General features: G+C 39.8%; 1 protein-coding gene and 1 pseudogene across 1 annotated transcript; both read left to right on the forward strand.

The window, feature by feature from the left end:
• The first annotated feature begins 921 nt into the window (after positions 1-921).
• Positions 922-3639, forward strand: LOC137298369 (uncharacterized; annotated as a pseudogene).
• A 2488-nt stretch (positions 3640-6127) lies between these two features.
• Positions 6128-8400, forward strand: LOC137297797 (complement C1q-like protein 3). Its single transcript, XM_067829745.1, has 2 exons — positions 6128-6369; positions 7931-8400. The coding sequence occupies exons 1-2, from the start codon at positions 6129-6131 to the stop codon at positions 8332-8334; spliced, it is 645 nt and encodes a 214-aa protein (XP_067685846.1). The 5' UTR covers position 6128; the 3' UTR covers positions 8335-8400.
• The last annotated feature ends 7478 nt before the right edge of the window (positions 8401-15878 follow it).

The raw sequence follows: 15878 nt of genomic DNA on the forward strand, positions 1-15878 counted from the left end.
AACGTGAAGACAAGTCAACTGTTCAAGTCAGATGAAAACGGGAATCGTCTCGGATACCCTTGACAGTCACATGATATATGTGTTTGTCCGATGTCAGGAAACAGACACACTGATTCATATGGAAATTTAACGGCTGTGTGCCGCCGGTTGGATGGGACTGGACTACTTCTCAAACCGAGGATGATATGACGAATTTTCCTGTGCCCTGTTCGTTATTATCTTTCCTGCTATTACAAGATGTGATCTGTTTCGTGAGATAATGAAGACTGACCATTCACTGACGTTGAAGTCTGAGATAATACACAAGTCCGTGTTACTTTATTGAAATAGTGAAGGAATTCAACGTCAAGACATTTTGATTTACTGTAGACATTGGGTGAGTGAATGAGTGAATGAGTGAGCTTAGAGTTTCGGCGCTTTAGCAATATTTCAGCAATTTCAGCGGGTTACACCAGAAATGGGCTTCACACATTGTACCCCTGTAGGGAATCGAACCCAGAGCTTCAGCGTGAAGAGCGAACGCTTTAGCTACTAGGCTACCCCACCGCCCCTATTGTAGACAATATGCTCCTAAACTCCGCGAATACATGATTGCGCCCTACAGAAACAAGTTCAAGCACTGTGGAATAACACCGCCAGGGAATAACCCTCCGTAGACAAGTCATCATTCTAAGCGGTAATCTGAATCTTTGAAACAAGGATAGGGGAAGTGCTTCATATTTGTTTCCTTTGAACCTTGGCAAGGCAAGTCGGGTTAATTATGTCACAAGTGCATGTTTTGAAAACACATACTTCATAATTATATTTTAAGTGGCTACTCAACTCTAAACAGGAAGAGACAAATACAAGCGGATGTCAACGTGAAAACGGACAAATGATATCAGATGTAAAACTGGCCCTTTCAAACGAGGTAATAAAGCACGTCCGGCTGTGTACTGTATGCTTTCCATGACCAGTGATCAGGATGCGTTTACTGCTTTTGTCGGCGCTGTTTGTTCTTGCTGCCTGTGCCAGCAACATGCCCGAAGTGGACAACACAGAGAATTGTGTTGTGGGGACTTTGTTCACCCATATTCTTCACCTGGAACGGACTGTGGCTAGTCTGTCAACAGAACTAAAGTCCATGGCAACAAAGCAAGAATTAATGAAGTCCGCTCTGCTCGCTAATATGTCTCTATCACTTGGTAAGTACGTAAAATATCGACGTTTAGAATTTAATTAGTGTTCGAGTGTATATGGTTTTACAATGCTTTAAGCAATATTACAGCAATGCTGGGGAATCGAACCCGGATCTCCGGCGTTACGAGTGAACGCTTAAACCACTTTGCTACCCCACCACCCGTTAAAAGACTGATGTATGTCTGCTTTTGTACTAGCAGTCCTATGCTGATGGTCAGCTAATGAGGACAACCTTATGTGTTGTGGAAAAACCGCATGGAGCTGTTACTTAATGAATTGTTACACAATGTGTAAAAAGTAAATGGAATGTTATATACTAGGCGTCATTAATAAAGAGCCAAATGATATATAGCACATGTAGAGTAACGTTTCTCAGAAACGATAGAAGAAAGAGTGTCGTCATTCTGTGTAATGTGTTCACAAATGTGACACATCGTGACATTCAGAGGAAAAGGTTCACACAGCATGAGCAAACATCAGTTGTATATAGACTGATTAACCCACTATATTGAAAATGACAAACATGAAACACTCGGTCATTCAATATCTTGTGTATTCTCCTTGCGCGTTCAAGACACAGGTGCACCTTGTTCTCATGCTCCTCATCATGTTGATAAAGAAAGCTTGCGGAATCGCATTCCATTCCTCTACTAGAGCTCAGCGGAGTCCTGGGAGATCCACTGGTGCTGGTTGACGAGTATAACAGCCATGCATGGCTTGTACGAATGGCATTGCTACAGGATCTAGAATCCTGTCCTGATACCAATATCCTTCAACATTACCGCTGACAACGTACAGTGGAGAACGTACAGTGGAGAACGTACAGTGGGAGTCCCACCAAATCGGACATGCGCGACCGCATTTGTATGTGTGGTTCAGTCCCCATTATAACGATAAATCCTGTGCCGACCATCCTGAGACGAGAAACTGAATCCGCTTTCATCTGTGAAGAGCATACGAAAACAATCTCAATCGCACCTGTCTGAGACGTGGTATTTGTGGTGGACCAACTGCAGGTGGCCTACAGATGAGTTTTGCTGTCGACGAACGGTGCTCCTGGATATCCTTACATTGTTAACATTGAAGTGTTCTGCCTGAAGATAAGGGACCGTTTCACAAAACTCTCGTAAGCCTAAGATCTCGTAACTTTCCTCGTATCATTCGTAACTCATATACTTAAGATAGGAGGTACGAATGCTGTGAGAAAAGATACAAGATCTTAGGCTTACGAGAATTTTGTGAAACGGGGTCCTGCTGCTTTAAGGAACGTGTTACGTAACACAGTGTTAATCATGTACCTACCATCTCAGACTGTTGTGACTGGTCGACATGCATATCGGTGGATTTCCATATCAACAATCTGAATAAAACATGTGCCATTTACAACAGAACATATCGGACGTTAAAGAACGAAACTATGACATTGCATGTGTTGTTCGATACTGTTAAGAAAGTTTGTAAAACATTTAGTTGTATATATTTCAAAGAGGAAACATATAGATGTTACAACTCATAAGAAATAATGTTTCCAGTGCCGGGACCTTTATTTACAATTTCACGTTCCACTGTTTACTGCTGTTCAGATGCCTTATATTTTCAATTTACCATGAATTGTGGTTTTGAGTTGTAAGCTTGACACAAGTGGCAAATACTCTGAAATACACTATTCGTAGCTTGAAATGCAAGTTGAAAACGTACACATTGTAAATGACAAAACAACCCAGGTCGCATTGATTGATTCAACGTAATATTGACAGAATCGCTGGCACTTTAACCAACAGATAACACTATTTTCCGCTTTAACTTACGTAGTGAATGCTGAATTTCCCTTCATTTGGCGACAATTGTGCCAATAGTCTCTACCTGTGTATTAACCGCTCTCCTCATGTGTATCTATTGATGTTTACCGTGCATGAAATATAAACAAGTAATGGCACACGAGTATAAAGTAATCACGGGTTAAATACAATAAATGCTTTGTTTTCTAGCGGCTCAAGCAACGGACGTGACCTAGAGCGTGTCTCTACAGTCAGACATCCAACAGATTGGTGAAAAACCTTTCATATTTGACACCGTCGATTACAACAAGGGCAATGCTTACAACAAGGCCACTGGTATGTTCACAGCTCCCGTGTCTGGCACCTACGTCTTCTGGGCAAATGTGATGATAAGATCGAGTGCTCACATGACCATCCGCATCTCCAAAGGAAGCACGGAGATTGGTCGTGGGTACATCACTGGCCAAGTACACGGTGTAGCACCCATCGTCACCACTACCTACTTGGGCCAAGGAGACCAGGTCTGGATGGATGCTCTAATCGCTTCGTCCACCATTCCTCTCCGCGGAGACAGATATTCAAGTTATGGCGGAACACTTATTCGTGCCCATTAATGGAGCCGGGATTTCGATGTACTCTGTGCACCGTAAATAATACCTAAATACAGACTTGAATGAAATTATATTATTATTATTTTATTTTTATTATGGTTCTCCAGAAGAATAGTTAATGAGTATGTTTATGTTTAATGCAGTTACTTCATTCTTTGTCAGCGCAAGAGCGAATAACATTTAATCGGAGATACTGTCACTGACCAAAGTTAGAATTCGGAAGCTTTTCAAGGGGCAATGATGCTATTTTTAACCCGTTATCAAAGTCAGGGGCTAGTTATCTGACGTTAGTATCACAGTCATTGAAAACTTGACCTCTGGTGATGGCAGGTGAAAATGGTTATCACTGACTCAATTTCCATTAGTTCTTCTATTATGCTTCATTCTGTCATTGAATTGTGAGATGTTTCTTAATTTACTACTGTCACTGAAACTTCTTTTCAGTAATAAGTATTGATTTGGGAACTTAGTACAGTCGAACCCCGTTTATCCGGACGTTCTGGTTTCACTCAAACATAGTCCGGATAGCGTCCGGAAAATCTGTACATGTAATACAGGTTAGTTGCTTGGTTGGTTTGTTGTTTAACGTCGCACCCAGCAATATTCCAGCTACGTGGCGGCGATCTGTAAATAATCGCGGCTGGAACAGACAATCCAATGATTAACAGCATGAGCACCGACAACATACACAACTGGGATACGATGGCATGTGTCAGTGAACTTGACCCCCAATCCCTTTGGCAGCATCCTACGACAAGCGTGAGTTTCTGAAGGCCAATTGAAATCTGGATTTTCACGGGTTACAAGTATCGGCATATTTCCATTACCGAAACAGACGCCATTTCACACTCCTGACACACTGTTAAATAGAATCTATACTGATTTAGGTTTTTATGCTATTACAATTATAAAGAACTGCCCTTAAAACCATGGCTCATTCCGGCGACATTTAAAAGAACTATAATCTCTAGCTTACTAATTATGTGTAAAACTAAAGGGGTACAATATAGACTGGATGTAAAAAGAATTTTCGGGGAAACGGCAGTATAATGTTTCAATGTAATAAATGGGTACTGACAAAAAGTAAATATGTTTAGTATCTGCAGAAATATTCTTAAGTGACAACTTATCGCGAGTACAGGTCGTGTTTCAGATACAATATCACCAAACTTACATATTTTTCAAATGACAATCAGTGACAAATGCAATAACCAAGCAACTGAAAGGTATTTTCATTTGCCCCTCAGATAATAAGCCCGTCTTCATCCATTGTGCCAGAAACATTGGAAACAAAAGAACTCTACACATAGCCAGACACTTGACCCTGATCTTCATGGACAATGATGGCTGTAGTTTGCATTTGTAGCTAGAAATATGCATGTGAATACCTTTAGCGTTTAAACTGACGTAAATGGGATATATTTGTGGTAAGACTTTCGTCACGTTTCAAAGGTGATGGAGTCTGACTTCCAGATACTACGCCACTTTTTAAATGTTAAAAAGGTGACTTCTTATGTGATAAAAGGTGGTACGGTGAACAAGGGAGATAATGCTTTTAAAATTCTATCGCCATGAACATGTCTGAAAGCGCAACATGTCTCAAGCAAACTGTCAGTGAAAACAGATGAGATTCAACTTTGTTAACTCTTGTGCATGAACTAATCTCACGATAAACTCGGCAGTATCACTCGAAGACAATGTTCCAGTTGAATGCGTTGTACACATGCCACCATCGATGCCAACAAACTTGCTTAGTCACAGCCTTCAGAAAGTAATATTCTGACTAGAATTTTATTTCCATATTTGTGTGTATTCCAATACAAACCTGGCATTTCACAGGTTGTTACTAAGTTCAGTATTTGTATACTATTCCCCTGTGTTTTACGAGTTATTTTTCACAACTGGTCGTGCTTCCTCACGGCGACTCTACTCTGTATTATGGAAAAAGACAAAATGAAGTATAGCGTTGTCATGGGAGTACTGACAGAGGAGTATCAGTCACAGGTACATATTATTTATGTATAGGCTTGCCATCATATACCACAGTTAAAAAGAGTAAGAGTGAGTGAGTTTAAGTTCACGCCCCCAGGAGCAATATTCCAACACTATCACGACAAGGGACACCAGAAATGGGCTTCGGTGTGATGAGCGAACTCTTTAACCACCAGGCTACACCACCGCCCCATGGAAAGTTAGGATGCATGAATTTTAGAGACAGTTTGGAAGACAGCCCTCCCTCTAATCGACAGGCAACGTCCCTCAATCAGAAAAATGACTGACTAGCTAAAACGTAAAAATGAATAAACATAGAATAACAACCAGACAAACAATTATAGCATTAAAAACAAACGCACATACATACAAACTAATAAAAATACAAATCTATGATGGGCGGTTTGCGTTATGAAGATGGTAATGACAGACGACACCAAGGTAAAACATATGATACAGGATGTACGTCATTGGGAAACGAGCGAATGATATTGCAGTTACTCACTTAAACGAGGTTATAAAACACGTACGGCTCGGTGTTGCACCATACGTTCCATGACGAGTGATCATGATGTATTATCTGCTTGTGTTGCCGATGTTTGTTCTTGCTGCCTGTGCCGGCAACGTGCCTGATTTGAACAAAAGAGAGAACTGTATTGTGAGCAGTTTGTTCAATCAAATTCATCAGCTGGAACGGACTGTGGAAAATCTGTCAACAGAACTGAGGTCCATGAAATCAAAGCAGGAGACAATGCAATCCACCCTACAGGACAAGGACGCACTGCTCGCTAATATTACACGATCCCTTGGTAAGTATAGACATGTTTTCAGTAAGATATATATAGTTAAACAGAATGCCCAGACATAAAGAACAACATATCAGAATATCAATCACTGGTTGATTGATTGTTTTTCAACGTATTATACAAACATTAAAAGGCATATATGTTTCATTTGAATCTTGTGGACATTGATATTAATAAATATTGCTTTTCACACACTTCACTTTCAAATGCCCTACAACGTAGCGTGTACGTGAGGCCCAATGTTACGGAATCTTCTAAACTGGTAAACATGGAATGCAACTGTTCCCGCTAATACTAGAAATTCCGGGGCTGCTTTTCGATGTCGACTTTAGCCTCATATTCAGAAACACAGGTTTTCATAGTTAATTTATATATAGTTATCGTTATAAAAAGGGTTAGATGTGAAATAAACATTATTTAAGGCGGTTATTCAAAAGTAGTCCATAGTTTACAGTCGAGGTTTTGTATTCAAGTGCAATTTCAGCACGGGAAAGACACCTCTCTTGGCGCCGTCATACCACCAGGGAAACTTAGGGTTAACCTGAGACAAACTGGAACACTGTCACTTGATGTGATTTTTAAGATATTTGACTTCGAATTATTTCGAAACGTCGGAACCCCGACGCCGAATGGTATAGTCTGTGGTCAATGAGGTCAGTTCCCGTTGTTTTACAATTAAGCCTTATGATTTGCTGTTAATTATGGACAATATTGGTTTTCTAACATGGGTTTCGACTGTTACATATTTCTCCTTAATTCGGTTTTGTCTGTCTATCACAAATTGTTGGAATCGTGTTTTGTTTAACTCGCTCAGTCGATATTTTTAAGCGAAACATCACACACTCAGTCAAATGACTCTTTAAATTTAGAGGATGGTTAATATGGTTGAAATACAACGAAGGGAAATGTCATACGATTAATACAGTACTGAGGACCAGCCCCATATGTCAAAATAGTCTTGCGGAAGAATATCACATTACTCTCAGTAATAGTTGTCGCATATTTAATTAATACAAGCCCAATGGCCTTCACACTTGAGTACAGAATTGATTGACTGAGAGCTGCCTATGTGATTTCTTGTTTTCATGTAATTAAGAGTTAAAAACATAATTGTTCTTGCATAGGTTGTCATCAACACTAATATTGCTGTTGTTCCCTAGTTTAAGAAAAAGAGTTTGTGTATACAGTGCCAGTGTCCTTGAACAAATATAATTCTACCTCCACTAAGATACGTCATAACGAACACTAGTAATTCATCAATATTTGTTCCTGATACATTTGACTATTTCAACCTGAAGGTAATTTCGTGTAATGTGGACATTATTGTGAATATACTTGATAATTATTTTAGAACAGAAAACAGATAATCCTACAAGATGTGCGAGGATGGTATGCATGGATAGATGCATAGTGAGTATTGGAACCATATCATAAGCCAAAATAAAACTATTGGGTAAAAGAAGGTTGTCCCCAGTGTCACTTGATCAAAAGTGTTGGTATTTAGCATAAACGAAATACAAACAAGTTATAAACTAATGCATGTGCATAAATGCTTTGTTTTTAGCGACTCAAGTGACTGATGTGGCCTACAGCGTGTCTCTACAGTCAGACATCCAACAGATTGGTGAAAAACCTCTTACATTTGACACCGTCGATTACAACAAGGGCAATGCTTACAACAAGACCACTGGTATGTTCACAGCTCCCGTGTCTGGCACCTACGTCTTCTGGGCAAATGTGATGATAAGATCGCGTACTTACATGACCATTCGCATCATGAAAGGAAGCACGATGATTGCTCGTGGGTATATCACTAACCATGTACACGGTGTAGCATCCATCGTCACCACTACCTACTTGGGCGAAGGAGACCAGGTTTGGATGGATGCTCTAATCGCTTCGTCCACCATTCCTCTCCGCGGAAACAAACAATCAAGTTATGGCGGAACACTCATTCGTGCCCAATAATGAAGCTGGGATTTCGATGTATTCTGTACAGTGTTTCGAATACATAAATAAAGAAATGTAGATTTAGTTCTTGTTCTGCGTTTTATAATTAGTCATGCTTATCATAAAAAATAGGAATGAAAAGGTGTTTGTTAAATACAGTTACGTTGTTATATGCCACAAAGTGTGAAAAGGTGACTGGGGGAGTGGCGTAGCCTGATGGTCAAAGCGTCACGCCGAAGACCTGGGTTCGATTCCCTACCTGGTGATTAAAGCGTTGGCTCGTTTTGTCGGAAGCCTATTTCTGGCTCACCCCTATGATGTTTTTGGAAAAGTGCTAAAAGTGGCCTGCACCTATACTCACTCACTAGTGTCAAACATTCGGCTGCTGAAATTACCGCCGGTGGGGTTAACCATGCGGTTAAAGCGGTCACTCCAAAGATCGGATTCTCCACATGAGTACAATGTGTGAAGCCCAGAGAGAGAGAGAGAGAGAGAGAGAGAGAGAGAGATAGAGAGAGAGAGAGAGAGAGAGAGAGAGAGAGAGAGAGAGAGAGAGAGAGAGAGAGAGAGAGAGAGATGCTTAATATGGGGACACATGGCTTCAGGCATGCGCAAGTTACAAAAATGGACATTGCCACCACTTTAGCATCATGTATGTCCATCCCTTGCATCAGTGCAGGCATGTACTCTCCTTCTAGCCGAATACGTCAAGCGTCCGACAAGGGCACGTCATATCCGACAATATTGGTCCTTGACACAACAAACAGCCAAACGTTCACCTCTACGATAATATACACATGCTTGTCTATCAGACCTCTATAGGGAAACCGGCTTTTCGGTCCAACGCAATGTCAGTCTTTATGGGTCAACACATGTCCTTTGAAGGGCCTTTTGGCTCTGTTACCTGCCACCCGAAGACGTCCACCCACAGTGTATCGACTGACACTTTGATCAAGGAAAATTCGCTGCTGATGACATTGCCGTCAGTAAACGGTCTTCCACTTCTTGGTCTGTCCTTTGTGCGATCCGTCTGTGTGTACCTACACGGGTAGGTTCAGTCGAAGGTTCTTGCAACTTGTCGACCCCATCTGTAGCCGACATGTGGCCCTCTCACATTCACTGTTGACAGTCGTGACATATCTGTGGGGTTCATTTTAGAACTGCATGTGCAAAGTGTCAGCACACTGACTTTCATACCCTTGGTGCATGTGAAACTCTGACAGTGGCGATAAATCGTAGTTTATACAATTTACCATTTTCACGTTTTATTCACGACGTGCACGTGAATTTCACTGCAGGTATCAAACGGTTGCATTTGGGCGATATGCTTTAGAGTAAATGTATCTACAAACACATTTCTTTAAAATTCGAGAAATGGTTTACTTTGAGTATACTTTCTGACTTTTGGTATATTTTCTTACTTCTTTTACCGGTCAGTTTGTGTTGATAAGTTCTGAACATTCTCCCAGAACATCTACAGCATGTGACGAGAACGTGTTCAGTTGTCAACGTAGCTTATAACCCATCTATAACTTTCTCAATTGAATGGATTAACTCTCATGATTTTTACATACGTGACATTAATGATTTACTTCAGTGAAAGTTTGAAACAAATAATTATTTATTATCATATTTTATTCACAAGCGATGCATGTTTAGTTGGTGCTGGACATCACAATTATGTATAAATTTTGAGCTATCCGAACAAAACAAAGAAGTGATCAAACGTAAGTACTGAGTCCCATATCAGCCATTTTGTTAATGACGTCATCCACAGCTGGCTGATTTAACAAGGAGCAATGTCCTGGACTAGACATACTAGACATGCAGATGAGACGTCTGGCGAGACGTCATTACCTATGCGAGTCTTCCAGCCTGATTATCTCAATAGTATCTCCTTCCCAAACCCAAGATTAAATCTAGGCTATGCCATTGATAAATACACCCTACGCAGATGTTCGGATAATATACAGACCTTTCATCCTGATATTAAACCCTATCATTTTAATGTCAATATGAATAGATCTCTTCATTTAGACAACCACTTGCACGTAGGACTGACTTAAATAATCTTTAACAGGGCTGCTAAAGAGGAATAAGAATTTTGAGATATCTGCATTTTTTCATCCCTCTGTCACTCCTCACATGCTGGAGATTCAGAGCTACCTGTGTTAAGATTTGTTTGTCTGTTTGGAACCAAAACAGCATGGACGTTTCCACAGTGATATTATGTACCCATCAATCTTCATATAAAGGAGAGAAACCTCTGCCTGAGAGTCAGTATTCATTGGGTACAAGCTGTAGCTGAAACATTTAATCGTTTCGGATTGGGATACATATTTTGTAACTGACAAATTTAATTGTTTCGGTTTGCGATCCATTTTTTGTATGCCCAAGGGGCAAGGGAGGTAACTTTAAAGATGGGAATGATAGTGGACCATGTGCTTCGCTGCGGCGAAGATGGAACTTTGTGGGTTTACAAATTTTGTGAGTATAATTTTTTAATTACAAGTAATGTAATACGCAGTTTGTATCTATTACAGTTATATGCATAAACCTGCTTCATTTAGTCACAAATGTGCAGTTATTTCAGTTTAGGAACGCGTGGGTTAGCCAAGCTTAGCGTCATGTTTTTCACGTGTTTATTTTTGCTTGACTGTTACACGTGAATAGTACCCTCATATTTAGGGTCTTTGGACATGTAGGAATTACAGTTGTTCTTGCAGAAATAATTTCACACTCTGTCATGAACTTGTGAATCATAATGTTCCATGTTTAATGCGTTGCATTACACCAGCCAGTGTTTGTAATGTTCGTTTCTGGCTACTAGAGTAAGTGTATTTCATCTACAAAACATAATCCGAGGATACATTGTTTACCATGATTAGGTAATTGGGGGGAACATTTGTCAGTAGGTATTATGTACTATAAAGTATAAAACATCATGTTTTAGCTTGAACCGACTGCCGCAACTGCCGCGATGACGACGGCGATGATGATGATGATGATGATGATGAAATGTGGAAGAACATGAGAATTAATAAACACTGTGGTGTATGTAATGATGATGAGATGTCGAGTACAAGAAACAAACTGAACCCATTTGTTTGTTGAATTATAACACAAGCCAATGAACAGAAGTTACTGGCGACCTTATATGGACGATCCCAAGAAATAAACCAAATATTATTATTTGGAGACCAAACGATTTCCCAATCTCTTTACAAAAGTCAATTATTATGTAATCTATTACAAGAAGCAAGGTGTAACGATGGACCTATCTCACTCGAAAGAGACGTCTGCACTCACTTCTCCAACCCAAGACGTCATTCAACAGGCCAAAGCTCATATTCAGATGCAGAAGAATGTGGAGACTGAAACCACAAAATTTACTTCCTCCCAGAGTCGCCCGAAGAAATGGAAGACATTTTTGGGGATAAAACCAGCGAGTAGCCGGGTTCACTATCATTTAAACTCAGACCACCATGCAGTCAACAACAACAACAACCTGTCCCATGTGCAATCAGATCTTTTCAATAAGGTATGTCATGCTTAGACATCTCATGAATCAACACAGAGGAGCAGCAGCACCACCGCCATCTTTGATGCAACTAGTGCCACAACATTCGTCAGAAAGGGCTATCCAGGCTTTCGAAGAATTTAGGCTATTACCATCGTCGTCTCTTGGCCAATCTTCTGTGGGAAAACCTACAAATTAAAGCAGATTCTAAAATGGATAAACTTTAAACCTTATCCTGGACGTTTTATGTGGCTCTACAAACTATGGAATCCACTGTATAATACTATTTGGACCTGTGTTTCTCTCATCCCTTCTGACCTCAAAACGCATTAGTTTCTGAAGCCCTGTGTTGTGAACACTGTTATAATCATTGACTTAACGTCCACGGCTAGAGAATACTTCTCTCCTGTGAAGGAAGGCACCAATGTCCCCAGGTGGACTTGACTTGGTGATGATGACATTGATGATGATGAATCACTATGTCGTATCACAGACAAAATGAAACATGGGAAAAATAAGATAACTTATCAGAGAGTAAGGTATATGATACATATAATCAGGTATCCTTGAGATGAATAAAGACCTATTTGATGAGAAACGACAGATGTACATGAAAAGAGGTTTAAGCAAACACATGATACAAGTCAAACTGAAGAAATTAATATGGAGATAGACGCATGATTTATGACCTATCTGTATCAGATGCAGTGGGACAGAAAGACACAAGTAATACTGAAGCAAGTACAAGACATTAAAAATCTGTGTCATAAAGTGTTTTCTAAACTGTACAAACATACATCTTGCATGAGAGACTTCACTGAAAATGATGACGAAATAATGATTTATACAATTTATCATTTTCACGATTTATTCATGACGTGCACTGCACATGAATTTCACTGTAGGTATCCAATTGCTTCCTTGGGATGATATATTCATATAGCATATATTCACAGACTGGCAGATGTTCACGTCAAAAATCTTGACGTGAAAGGCTACAATCAGTTTGGCAATCAGTTAGATTGTGGTTTGTTTTCATTTCAATTTAGAAGATCAAAACTATTTCCTCCTCTTAGTTATACATGTATTTGAACCTTGGCTGTAATGGCACAGCCTCTAGGGTAATGAATTATAACCTCATAACAACAAGCATTTTATGACAAAATTATTTGTTAAAACAAATTGCCACTCCGACAGTAGGCAAAGCAGGTGACAAGATGGAATGACAACAGATTACAAGAACATAAATCTCTCCTTTGATACAACAACTGTCACAATTTCATGTTTATATAAACATATAAAGATCATTTATCCCACCCATGTTAATGAAATCATCAGCGACCCACATACACATACCTCACATTACGTCACGGAGACACGCCCCTCTGATTAGTTGAAGTGGTTTATGTATTTGTAGCCACCCCTCCCCTCCTGCATCTCTCTATAGTTCATACATTATGGTTATAACAATAACGGAAAGCCCTGTTGACTCTGAGTTACATGTTAATAGTCTCATTTCACACAAAAACACGGGTATACTTAGCCTGTCTCATAATCTCCAAGTCAATGGTTCTCAGTTGCTTATGCCCAAACTGAAATATGGATGAATCTTGAACAAATGAGACCAGATACAATACTCACACTGAAGCTTCTTTTAAAAAAATCGGAAAATCTTACACATAAATACAAAGGCTATTCCGCTTGAGTCTACCATTTAGGAAACTTTACTTCGCGTTCACAGCGACCACTGGGCAAACCCATTCTCCCAATATGTCAGTCACGTATCCCTACTACTTTGGATGAGTTAACATACATAGTTTTATGTCAAACATAGGAATGCCAGTGATTATAAAAGCTCACTATACACATTCAAAACTATAATCTCACACCACTCAGCTAAGTAATACATTGACCCAATTTTGACCCACAATTTCATTTACACTGAATTTCATGAGAGTGTCTATTCCAAGAAACCAGCTGCGAAAAAATGCGTTGTTGTGTAGGTGGGGCATTATTGTGCACTTTGATAGATGCTTATGGATAAATGTATTCTTAATGGTTGATTGGATTCATTTCAAACAGTCACAAGAACATGGGGTGTAATAAAAGCTTAATCTCAAATTTATTGTGGTTTGTTTTCCAGTACTTGAAGTTTCTTGCCAGTTGACGGTTTGGCACCATGTTTATGGTGATTTTGTGGTTACTGTAAGCTTCTTCTGTCCAACATCGGTATTTTTGCCTCAATAGTGCACGTGCTTTTTGTACCACTGTTGCACAATTACGTTTTTAAAAATGCATGAGTTGTATGAAATTTTCGGACAGCTACGTAATCTACGGAAGCGCCAAAGTCTATTTTTTCTCCTTCTCTTTTTTTTAGCTTTTTACATACATTTAAAGTAATGACATTCTTTTGCCCGGTAGTTAATATACTTAGTTTCATGGCTATTCCGTTTTCATTTAAACATAACCACACTCTTACGATTATATATATCATAATGTATCACTTTGATACGTTTTCTATGCTCAGTGTTTGGTTTTGGTTTTATTTTAATTCGATCCGACATATATAGGGCGAATCTAGTGTTTTAATACAATGGTTTTGTAAGTCATGCACATGTATGGCAGCGAGTTATCGTAACGACGTATTTGTGATAAGAAGTGATGGTTGCACAAGGTGACACAGGTTTAACTTCATTTTAATACACTTAACGCTGTACGGAAATGTGTGACACAGTGAATTTGTTTTAGGTTCATTATCTCCAACGTAAGACTTACTGTCTCCTCGTCAGTTCGGTGTGGTAAGTGTAATGGATTGGAGACAACCACAAGTCAATGGAGAACACAAATCATTATTGATGGGTTTTTGTTTACGCGTACCCTCCTAGGATGACATCGTTCAAGGCTATTTTCATTTTCTAAACTCACACCACATTAGCATAATGCACGGATGCACGATGCACATGTGCTGTAACTAATTTTGTTGAACAAGGTGTACTTCCCTACCCGGCTGATTCTTGAGTCCAGTTCAGAAAATGACCATTTCAGGAGAGATTTCACGATGCCTGCGACACACCTGGAGAGACCTTTGACTTTCAGGTACAATGTCCCTGACGTTTTTAAACTTCTAACGCCAGTCATGACAGCAGGTCGCCTGTTTGGTGATACTGATGTGTTAAACTGAGTCGTTACATTGCCCTTCTTTCATTGAGTGTTGTTGTTTCTGGTTACCATGCACAGGTTTTTTGCACATGGGGTGATGATAATAAAGAAATGACCAGACGAATGTGGCGCAGAACCGGGGCAACGCAGCCCGTGAGGATCTGGGTTAAAATAGGTTTTCAGCACCCCATTTTTGCCACGAAAGGGGGACTATACTTGTCGTAAGAGGCGACTAATGGGATCGGGTGGTCCGGCTCGCTGACCTGGTTGACACATGTCATCGGTTCCCAGTTGCGCAGATCATTGCCAATGCTGTTGGTCACTGGATCGTCTGGTCCAGACTCGATTATTTACCAACCGCCGTCTTATAGCGGTAATATTGCTGAGTGCGGTGTAAATTCGCAAATTCGAAAAATAGCAAACACGTTAAATGTACAAAATAAACTTTTCCAAATTGCTTTATCAACACAGACAACTCAATGCACACATTCCAAAATGCTTTATCAAATTCACTCACTCACGAGGGCAATTAACGCTCATTTCCTCATAGGGCATTTGTGCATTCTAATCCACGAAAAAAAGTCAAGTTCCCAGTTCGATGCTCATACTGTTGGTCACTGGATTGTTTGCTTCAGGCAAAAAACTGTACTATTGCTGAGTGCGGCATAAACCTGTGTTCTCAACCTTCTCGTACAACCTCATACTATGATCTGTCATAAAAGTTAAAACTCTCAGTTCAAACGTCATTACTGTTTCAGTTCATCTTTGCTCTGTAACGAAGTGTAATTGTTATAGCCATTCACTTAAAATAATGCATCATTTACGAATGTGAGCTGCCGTTTGGAATTAGGACCTTTTGCGGACAGGTTTGACAGAACCGTTT

The sequence above is a fragment of the Haliotis asinina genome, chromosome 10 (assembly GCF_037392515.1).
Source record: "Haliotis asinina isolate JCU_RB_2024 chromosome 10, JCU_Hal_asi_v2, whole genome shotgun sequence".
Classification (NCBI taxonomy): domain Eukaryota; kingdom Metazoa; phylum Mollusca; class Gastropoda; order Lepetellida; family Haliotidae; genus Haliotis; species Haliotis asinina.